Genomic DNA, 10,881 nt, shown 5'->3' with positions numbered 1-10,881 from the left:
AGTCGACGTCCTGAAACCTAAGCCTTCTGATTGTGACAAGTTCTGACTGTGCTTCCTGCGTGACTGAATATGTTTATGGTTGTCTACAAATTCCGCATTAAGAACAAAACCAGTTTTGTGTTAGAATTTGTGCTCCGGTTTAAAAAAAATAAGCCAAAAGTAAACAGTGCGGCTCATTTATGTGTTCAAACAGTTTGAGCAATGACAGAAAGTTAAATTAAAGCAGATTGTGGCTCCACAGATGATCCCTGTTAATGCTTTTGGTCTTCAACATTATTACTGAATGAATTCAGGCTGAGTTTGAGTTTGAGCAGAGCTCCGAACACAAACAGTATTTTTTTTTACTGTTAGAGAGATAGATTTTCAGGTAGCATCAGCATTACTGTGAGAGAGCTGTGCTACTGCAACATTTTAATATTCAGTGAAGTTTTTACAGTCAGTGCCGGCCCGTCAGGTTTAACTCCAGCAACTCCTGAGGAGCATCAGCTCACGTTTTCTGCATTCTCTGTAATGCTTCAGCAGCAGAGTGGAAAATATGTCAGATGTGCAGCTTTTCTGATATCATCATAATGCTGGTTTCTTCTGTAATGCAGGCAAATAAAAAAGAAAGAAAGATTTTGGCTTCCGTTCTCCCATCAGAGACCGGAGTGTATGGAATCCATAATTGAATTCATGTTGTCTCCGATGGGAAAATATTAAGTGAAGCTGGGCTGGAAGGGCTCTGCTTCACTGAGATAGGAGGGAGAAGTCAGTGCAGATGAGAGGTGAGGAGGAAAATGTGATTTATATGTTAGCCTGAATCATAAAAAGGACTCCTGTCAAACCTTTGATTGAATCACAGCTGGAACGCATTCAGGTTTAAGCGCTGAACAGGTGCTGCTTGTAGCAAGGATTGCGGAGAGGAAGGCAGGATGACCCGTCTACCTCGACCGGCTTCAGTAACGAAATGTGAACACAAGAGTGAGATCTCCCTTTGAAAAGAGCTGAAAATCACATTTTAAAAGGGCGAGCGGGACAAACCCCTACGAATAAGAAAAGTAAAGGTGGACTGAAAGTTATTTTCATTTCAAATTAAAGTCTACTTCAGAAACATAATCATATAAATACAAACACAGTTGATGGACCTGTTCTCTAAAACTGCTACTTGTTCATTTCGTACTTGGTTAATCATTGCTTGATTGCGAGTTTGCTTACTAACTAATTTCTTTCAGGACTCTAAGAAAATACCTGACATTTTTTTAATCACTTTTTTCCTGAGCTTTGGATGAAAAGGTGGACAACACTTCATTCAATGGAGGATATAGTGATTTGATCCCCTGCTGGATTTGTAAGTTTGCTCACTTACAAAGAAATGAACAGTCTGTGGTTTTTATATTAGTTTAATATTAATGAAGAGAGAACAAATATCAACCCATAATCCAGAAAAACAAATGACATAAAAGTTATACATTGATTTGCATGTTACTGAGTGGACTAAGCATTTGATCCCCAAGCAAAGCAAAACTTAGTACTTGGTGCAGAAAACCTTGTTGGCAAGCACAGCAGTAAGATGTTTCTTGTGGTTGATCACCAGGTTTGCACACATCTCAGGGGCCACTTTTCTTTATAGAAACTCTCTAAATCCTTTAGATTTCATCCTCCACAGATTTTCTACATGATTCAGTTTGGAGACTGCCCACTCCATGACCTTAATGTGCTTTAGCCACTCCTTTGTTGCCTCGATGATATGTTTTGGGTCAGTATTATGCTGGAAGGCCCAGCCATGACCCATCTTCAGTGTTCTGACTGAGGGAGGATGAAGTCTTCCTGGACCCTCAGCAGAAAAAAGGGCACAAAGTAAAATGTTTCAATCTCTGTGCGTACCGTTTCTGAGCGCACATAGTCGGCACCTTCTCACCAAGCTGATGATCCACTGACAGCGCTTTGGACTTACTCATGGGTTTTTTTAGCAGATCGAATGCTTATTTCATGGCATGCAAATTAGTTTTTCAATTTTATGTAATTTTGGGGGGTTTTTCCCCCATTTTTGGTTGATTTTCTGCCCCTATTCATTAAAACGAAACTACCATAAAAATTAGAGACTATTCATTTCTTTGTAAGTGGGCAAACGTATGAATTCAGCAGGGGATCAAAAAATTATTTCCCCTGTTGGATCAGCGCAGCTGGAGTGAGCAGACAGTTAGACAGACCAGAAACAGCCAGCCAGGCCCTGTCTGAAGATTTTAAAAGTTCGCCTACTAGTACTTACAATGCTCACTAATTAATTCTGTTAAAATCCCTATAAGCAGTTTCCAGCTGTCATATTAAACTAAACTAGCAGTCTTATCCTGTCTAAAGATTAAGAATTTTACTTTCTCCTTTAATAGGAAAAAAAAATCTGTGTTCAACTGTGTTCCCAACTTTCAAATCAAAGATCCAAAGAAAAGAGGAGTGGGGGTGGTGGTTGTTGATGAAATCCTCTGCAACTTCACTTCACTTAACTAAAGCAAAGACAGAGGTCGATATATAATTCAGGGTCATTTCAGTGCACTGGTGTGACTTTGAAGCTGTTTTGGCTGCTGACGCTCTGACTCTTGCTTCGAAGAAGGCATGCAGGCATGTCCCAAAACACTAGACTAACCTGGGCCAAGCACACTTCCCCAGTACCTCCTTTTTTAAACTGGCACTTTCAACTGTTCCTTTGGCATTACTGGCATGTTGCTGGAGTGCTAAATAACACAAGAGCTACTGTACGAGCTTCACCGTAAATAGCAGAGGCAAGTGTTTTCGCTTGATGCGTCTGAAGATAATCAAAGATAAATCTGAAATATTACCACTGCACCAACTACTGATTAAAAGTTTGACTCTCCATGGATACTCTTTATGGTTGCTAAAGTGAGAATCGAGAGCACCGATGTATTAAATGAAATGCTGCTTGAATTACTGGGAAATGATTTGGAAGGATGCAGTTATACTGTACAATATGCTGCAGGTCTGAACATTTACAAGAAATTCACAAAGAACTCACAGAGTTCATATATATGATTGACATGTAAGCCATACCAAAAGCTAGAGAAGCCACAGAAGCTTTAAAGAGGCTTTTAAAGCTTTCATTGGCTGAGTAATTCAGCATAAAGCAATGAAAGAAAATAAAGAAAAAACACTTTACAATACAGACAGTGAGGAGACCACAGCAAAGCAAGGTCAGGGCTGGATTAACCCAATGTTGAGGTCCCTGGGCAAAAATCAGTTTTATTTATTTTTATTTAGATTATTTGATTTCACTTAAACTTGTTTGTTCTGGATGTAAGCTCAATGGCAACAGAAACAATAAAGGGAAATGCCACCAGTTTCACACATTAAACGCAGGTAGTGAGCCCTAGTCTGGTTCAACCTGTGAAATTGAGACTCCCAGCAGAAACAACAGCAGCGCTTCTTCCAGCAAATTTCCCAAAACAATATTTTTACAACAAGCTAGTGGTTTATAACTAGTGTCACTATTATAGAGTCAAGTACCAAAGAGGAAGAGAGGATCGGGGAGGATGAGCAAACTAACAAGATGTGAGAGACGGCAGACGGTCTCCCATTTCCTGTGTCAACAAAGTGTCTTTTATGCACCATTCTGGTCATTTCTGGTAGAAGGATTTTACTGTAACCATGGTTATGAAGATTTGTTTACCTTAATAAAGCAGCAAATTTTAATCCAAATCATAGTCTGTCCCTAAGACGAATCAAGCTGCTTAAAGCCAATTTCTTTTAGCTTTCACTTGAAAAAAAACCCTTTATTGTTATGAACAATCGTTGAGTTCAGAGGTTGTAAAATGAGGGAAGTGTTGCTTACATTGAAAGTTACACAAGGTTTGTCCCATCAAGTCTGAGAAAACGGTTCTCCTTCAGCATTGGGGGAGAGTTGCTATCCCAAGGGAAGGAGTTTGACCATCCCCGAGTGATGCTAACACCGAGTTTGAGATGGATGGGTGGATTGATTAATTCCACTGTGGTGAAAACAGACCCGAGCTAGATGACAAAGCTTTCCATTTACCAGTCCATCAGTTTTCCAACCTTCTACAACAGTCACAAGCACTGAGTAGTTCATTTTCCATTCGGTTCACGTTTATTTACATAGCACTGAATGACAACAACAGTCACCTCGAGGTTCTTCATACTGTACAGTAAAGACATTACAGTATTCTGGAGAAAACCTCGAGATAACACTTTGAACTAATGGGAAGGAAAAACTCCCTTTTAACAGGAAGAAACCTCCGGCACAACCAGGCTCAGGGAGGAGCAGCCATCTGCTACAACCAGTTGGGAGTGAAGGGAAAGAGAAAAAAAAGGAAAGAAAGAGAAGACAAAAGAAAGAGAGGAGCAGGAAACCAGACTAACACGGAGTAACGAAGAGAAAAGAGAAAAATGTAACGACATCCTGCAGGGGTTCATAAACGCCTAGGGAGTGAAAAGAGGTGAGTGGAGATGTGCTAAGTGCATCGCATGAGGTCCTCCAGCAGTCTGAGCATATAGCAGCATTACTAAGAAAGGATTTAGGGTCACCTGATCCAACCCAAACTATAAGTCTTATCAAAAAGGAAAGTTTTAAGTCTATTATTAAAAGCAGAGAGGGAGTCTATCTCCCAAATTCATACTGGGAGCTGGTTCCACAGATACAGGCTCTGCTTCCCGCTCTACTTTTATAAACTTTGGGAACCACAACAAAGCCTCAGTAAGTCTGAAAGCAAAATACTCTGTTGGGATAATATTATACTATAAGATCTTTAAGCTATGATGGGGCCTGATCAGTCAAGACTTTGCATGCAAACACAAGGATTTTAAAATCAATTCTAGGTTTAACAGGGAGCCAATGAAGAGAAAAAGGTCCCGTTGGTGCTCTCACCGCAGCGTTTTGGATCAACTGGAGAATTTTTAGAAGAACCTGATAATAATGCATTGCATATCCTCCATTGGGTGGCTGTGCTGAGCTGAGATAAAGTGACAAATCTGGACATGTAGAGGTAAATCTGCATGTTCAAACTCTATTGAAATAAGCTACATGTGGTAGTTCAGACATCTACTAATGATCTCTTCCAGGGCACATTCCCTTTGAAGGTAACTACGGTGGCCCTGACAGGTCAAATGCACAGTAATTTAAGAAAACACCAGCATGTAGAAAAATGCTGCAAAAACACACGAAACACAGCAGAAGTAAAAATATAACAATGGAAATGGAAAAAAAATGTCACAAAACACAATAGAAGTGTTTTTGGGGAGTCATTAGTGCAGATATGACAGAAGCCAAAATATAAGAAGGACTCCACTGACACACGCTTTAAAAGAAGAAGAGGAGGATGCATCGGTATCGGTGACACAGATGCCTGTTTACTGTTCACTCCACGACTGTTCCTTCACGTTATCGTCTCCCCCAAAAACACTTGTGTCGTGTTTAGTGAGATTTTAAGCTGCTGCCGCCATGAAAAAAAATGGACAGAAACTGGGATATTCCCGTTTTTCTCTTGTGAGTTTGTATTGAAATGCAACAAGGAATCACTTGAGGGCCGTTGACAAAGATAATGTGAGCTTACTCATTGACAAAGGCTCCCTTTCACAATACAGGGCCTCGATATGAAGTCAGACTCTGAGAGCCACTTCAACACTTCGAGCTCGGTTTGTATTTTGAGTTTCCAAACGAATTTACATGTCGTTAAATTACCACAAACTAATTTTCCAACTTGTATGCATCCAGGGCCCAGTCGCCTAATTAAGCACAGCTGGTAATCCACAGCGCAGAGAGAAACACACTGAAACACACTGTGATTATTTACTGAGGAGCAAGTGTGCGAGGACTCAGGAATGACCTGTAATTAATGAATGTGCGTTCCTCTTTAAAAACTCACTAGGCTCCTTCACCTCAGTTGGCACACAATGAATAAACAACACTCAAAATTAAAAGAATTCATCTTAAAAACTTATGAAAGAAACCAGTGATGATCATCTACTGTGCAGTCATAGCCGTTTCCAAACTATACAGTGACAGTTTATTCCTCTGTGTTTATGCTGCGTCACAGATCTAACAGGAAGCGTTATACTTATAAAACGTTCTCACTTTTCATTGTGCATTTTAACGTTACACTGAAGGGAAATGAGTATGCGGTCTCTGTAATATCACTCTGAGCCCTTTATGAGAAAAAACAACAACTTCTTATCACAAAATTACATGTCAGAGGCACAATCTGAAGCACATATCAAATATACATTACATGGGAGGAGAGAAGAACACCAATATTAAATCAACTATCTCAACTCAATATACAGTATCAACACTGTTTCAGAATGCTCAGAATGAACATGCCACCATGTGTGTTAACATTATCCGTCAAACACATAATAAAGCTGACTCCTTCTATCACCCTCCCATAGAAAGAGTCCTGAACATCACATCATTTCACACACTCAGCATGTGAACGCTTATCCAGCAAGCTGCACTTCAGTGTTGCAACTGACCAGCAAGAGACTGGAAGTACAGTTTATGAAGGCTAATGGAAACACTGAGGCTAAAAGAGAAAAAAACAGTACTTCCACTTTCCTGTTTTTTTCAGCTGCGGTTGCTTTTGCTGCTCGTGCCATTACGTTAGGTGGTATGAGTTTATGGTGATTCCATCCATCCGAGCTCCTTTCTTCTGTGTTAAGCAGCAATATATTTACATGTACATATGTGTATATATAGAAAAAAAAGTTAGATGACCGTACAGCGGTAGTTGGGGTCGTTTGTCGTGCTGGAGCCATCTGTTTTGACCACCGTCACCTTGGAGGAGTGCTGGGAGCTGTACAGCGCGTTCTTTCGGCACAGACGCTCACGGTAATTCTGGGCGAAGATGAGCAACATGAGCGGATTGATGCAGCTGTGAGAGTAGCTGAGGCAGATGCTGATGTTGTAGGCATAGACGAAAGCGACGGTTGGCTTGTTGTTGCTCAGGTTGATCACCTGGATGACGTGGTAGGGCGACCAGCAGATCAGGAACAGGGCGATGACCATGAGGACCATCTTAGTGGCTCTTTTAGCCCAAACAGACTGCTTACGCTTGACCCGACGTATGGAGCTGAACACGTGGTAGAGGGTGAGCGAGTAGAAGGTGCTGATGATGATGAGGGGGATGATGAAGCCCAGGATAGACTGGTAGAGAGTGTACCAGTACATATCTTCAGGCCCGTCCAGGTACATCATACACACCTCCAAATGCTGCCTGCTCACAACCTTGGCGTACATCATGACGGGGACGGAGAGGAGGAAGCTGCCCAGCCACACCAGAATATTGATGATGATGGTCCACTGCACGGTCCTCTTTTCTGAGGTGGGATGGACAATAGCTATGTACCTGTGAGGGAGAATGCACTGTGTAAAGAGTATGACCACTCTCTTGAACACAAATGGTAAAAGCAGCTTTGCCAGAGTGCATGCAAGTGCAGGATTTTGCTTGGATGGTCATTTTCATGCTGGATGAGCTCAGGCTACCCAATGAGATACAAGGTACTATGTCAGAGATACACAATCATTAAAGTGATGATTGCACTGATAAATCAGCATAATTTAATAAGAGTAATTTAGCAAGAGGGTGTAAACACATTTCCATATGGATTGTGCTTCAGTTTGAAGAGCCAGAAAAATCATTTTGCCATTACATGCAATCATTGCCATTTAAGTAGAGCCAGGGACTGTCTGCATGTTTGCGCCTGACCTTTCTGTTGCGATTTAGCAGGCGTGGACACAAAAACACTCCTGTAATTTCCTCCATGACATGCTGCTAAATTGCCATTGCTCTCTTATCATTAATTTAGTATACTGATCATTCAGAGCCATTCGTGTCCTGAGCTCAGGTTGAATATGTTTGCTATATGCCCAAATACCCCCACTTCAGACTGTCAAAACACTAGATAGCCCTGCACTATATTATGTGCAAAAAAGGTGTCCCTAGATGATTTTTAGGTTTGCATAGAGGAAGAATACTACAGTTTACCTCTATGCAAAGAACCAACAGCCCTTCGGTTATTGTGTTTCAAATAAACAAACACTTGTACGTATCTAAAACCTATAAATCCAACAGCATTGGGGCTTTAAAACATGAGTCACTCATCTGTAAATGTTTTTACAATTATTTAGGTCTTCTGTTAATTGGGAACACGATCATGTTGGTATCCACAAACCTCCCATGAAATGAAATTACACAGCAGCCCGAGATAAAGTGGCCTTTGTTGGGATAAACAGCAGCGAATTCAAAGAAAAGCACCGTAATGGCAGTTTGGACTTTACCTAATAAGAAATTAAGGGAAAAAAAAAAATGCAATTACAGTATGAGCAGATGTTGAGCAGATAATGTATGCTTTCTTTGAAAGGTAACATTGATATCAGAAATAAGGGGCAACTCAAATAAACTCAGATAATCAGATATCAAAAATGTGATTTGGAAACTCGGGAAAATCAGCTGCTTTTTGTTTTAGGTTTCCATGAGTTTCACTGCCATTTGACTCAAGACTACAGACTAAAATTATTTGCCTTGAAAGGGAAGAAGTTTTGATTTTTTTTAAAAGGATTGTTTGATCTTTTCCTCAGTGTTTGCTACAGTTAAGCCTTTGTCTTTGTTTTCCCCGTTAAAGAAGTGATTTAAAATGATGAAGCTGAATTGATGTGATATAAAGCTCCGATGATTCACAACCTAAATGGCAAAGCAAATAAGAAACCTGTGAGGAATTCTTCTTGTGGAGGTGGTGCCGCTAAATCGGAGCACATTTATCCGGTCCAGTGACCCCCCTCGCAGAAATGTATTATGTGTATTATTCTGAAGATGTGTGCAATCATACCTCTGTCAAAGCCACCTGATCCAGATTATGTCTAAATGGAGATGTTTATCACTTCAGCTCTTTGGCGTGAGGGCTCATTTAATGTCCTGAATGTGTTCAGCTCACAGACCCGACACATTTATATAGGGAAGATTGTGTTTTCATGGGTTGTTACTCGCATGAAAAAACCCACTCAGTGGTACATTTTTAGAAGGAGTGCCTTTCAAAAGAAATGAAAGCTTCACTTGCACCCACTGAGGCTGGCTATGTATCAGGCTGAACAAATGAGCATGAGCATGGATTTCTGTTTTCAAACAGAAAACTCTGGAAATGAGATTTAAAAACACCTACTGTGGAATAAAATAAAGACAGTGAGTACAAAGTGGATACCAGACAACTACTTTTACTTATTTTCAGGTAATATTGGGTTGTTATTATCTTGATTTTTTGCACAGATAAATACAGATAAAATTTGTTGTTAGCATGCTTTGGAGGATATCTTTTGTTTTGTTTTTTCCTAAAAGATAAAATATTAAAATATCTTCATGGATTGGGAACAACTCTGTGAGATGTGTGGATTTCAACGCTTACCGATCAATGCACAACACAGTGACAATCCCCACTGTGGTGAACTGGTTGCTGACATCCACCACAACGACCGCTTTGCACATGAAGTTTCCGAAAACCCACTGCCTGTCTCTGACCAGCTGGTGAATGTTGAAGGGCATCACAAGCAAGAAGAGCATATCTGCTATTGCCAGGTTAAACACGTAGATGTCTGATACCATTTTCTTCTTGCACGCTGCCACCGCGTAGATAACCAGCCCGTTGGCAACAACTCCAACTGAGCACAGGATGCCATAAATGGAAGGGAATATGTGCATGAAAGTGGTGATGTCGATCTGACTGTAAGGCGAGGGAGTTGAATTCTGACATGACTGATCAGCGAAGCTGTCTGTTTGGTTGTTTTTGCACAATATGCCAGTGTCATTCATCTTCAGCTCGTCCTCACAGTCACCTCGGCGTGGCCAGTAATTAAGTGGCGCACCGTGCGCTCCGGGATCCCCTCAAGCCCGAGCTTCAAACTTAGGGCGGCAAACTTTGGCTCTCTCTCCAAACGCGCGTATCCGCTTCTCTGCCCTGGCTTTCACTTACAAGGATTATATGATTTAGCACAAGAGGAGGGAAAAAAGCAGTGTCCAATCCAGGCTGACTCCACTAGCAAAGATATCGTTCCGAAGATGTTTATATGTGGGAGCAAATTAGGATCCAAATGTTTACTGTGCGCTTCTGCCGCGAGCTTCAACGGACACCAGTGTTCCCTCCTTGTAGAGGATCACGCTCCACGTTGTGTAATGAGAGGAGCAAATCACAAATCGGCACTTTAACCTCATGACAAGAATTTTTTTTTTTTTTTTTGGGGGGGGGGGGGGAGTAAAAAAACATTTAGTGAGACATTTTTGATCATAGGGGCGTTTCCAGGATTTTTTCCCATTTAAACGAGGCGACACACCCACAGTTTGTGCGCCTTTACGCTTCTACTTCTTTCTGGGTGTAGGTTAAGATTCAAGCTTCGTGGATCAAAGAGGACTTCCTGCTTAAACTTTAAGACGGCAAACTGAAAGAATCTCTCTTCAAGTTCTTTCAAATCGTTTAAGGCGTTAAAAAAAAGTTGGAAACAAATCTGAGGTTCAGACTGCAGACAGCTGTAGCGTGCCCCCCTTCCACACTTCTCTTGTTTCACTTAATTTTTTTACATAAAACAAAAGATCTGTCTCCCTTTGGGGGGTTTACCTAGATTTCCAGACGATCTTTAAACATTCTTCTCTTTTGCTTTCTCTAAATTATGATTAGCTTCAACTTCAGCAAATTAAGGCTGGCAATTAAGTTTTCCGGTGGTGAATAAGCCCTAAAGGCTCCTGTCTAACCCTGCTATCAAAGATGTGATTTTCTTTGGAGCTTTGTTCTGACATCGCTGGGAGCAGCTATAAAGGACAGGAGCTGATCCAGAATCTGAAGCAGCTCAACGTAGAGAGGGCTCTGCTGGGATCTCATCACAGGTCATCCGGCAGGAAT

General features: G+C 41.1%; 1 protein-coding gene across 1 annotated transcript; it reads right to left on the bottom strand.

Moving 5' to 3' along the window:
- Nucleotides 1-1,363: 1,363 nt before the first annotated feature.
- On the bottom strand, nt 1,364-10,180 carry mchr2b (melanin concentrating hormone receptor 2b). Its single transcript, XM_082503033.1, has 2 exons — nt 9,397-10,180; nt 1,364-7,346 (listed from the first exon to the last, which is right to left on the bottom strand). The coding sequence occupies exons 1-2, from the start codon at nt 9,798-9,800 to the stop codon at nt 6,707-6,709; spliced, it is 1,044 nt and encodes a 347-aa protein (XP_082359159.1). The 5' UTR covers nt 9,801-10,180; the 3' UTR covers nt 1,364-6,706.
- Nucleotides 10,181-10,881: the final 701 nt, after the last annotated feature.

This window comes from Aulonocara stuartgranti, assembly GCF_965226115.1.
Source record: "Aulonocara stuartgranti genome assembly, chromosome: 2".
NCBI lineage: Eukaryota > Metazoa > Chordata > Actinopteri > Cichliformes > Cichlidae > Aulonocara > Aulonocara stuartgranti.
The sequence above is the reverse complement of the archived record's forward strand: the minus strand, read 5'-3'. Positions and strand labels throughout refer to the sequence as shown.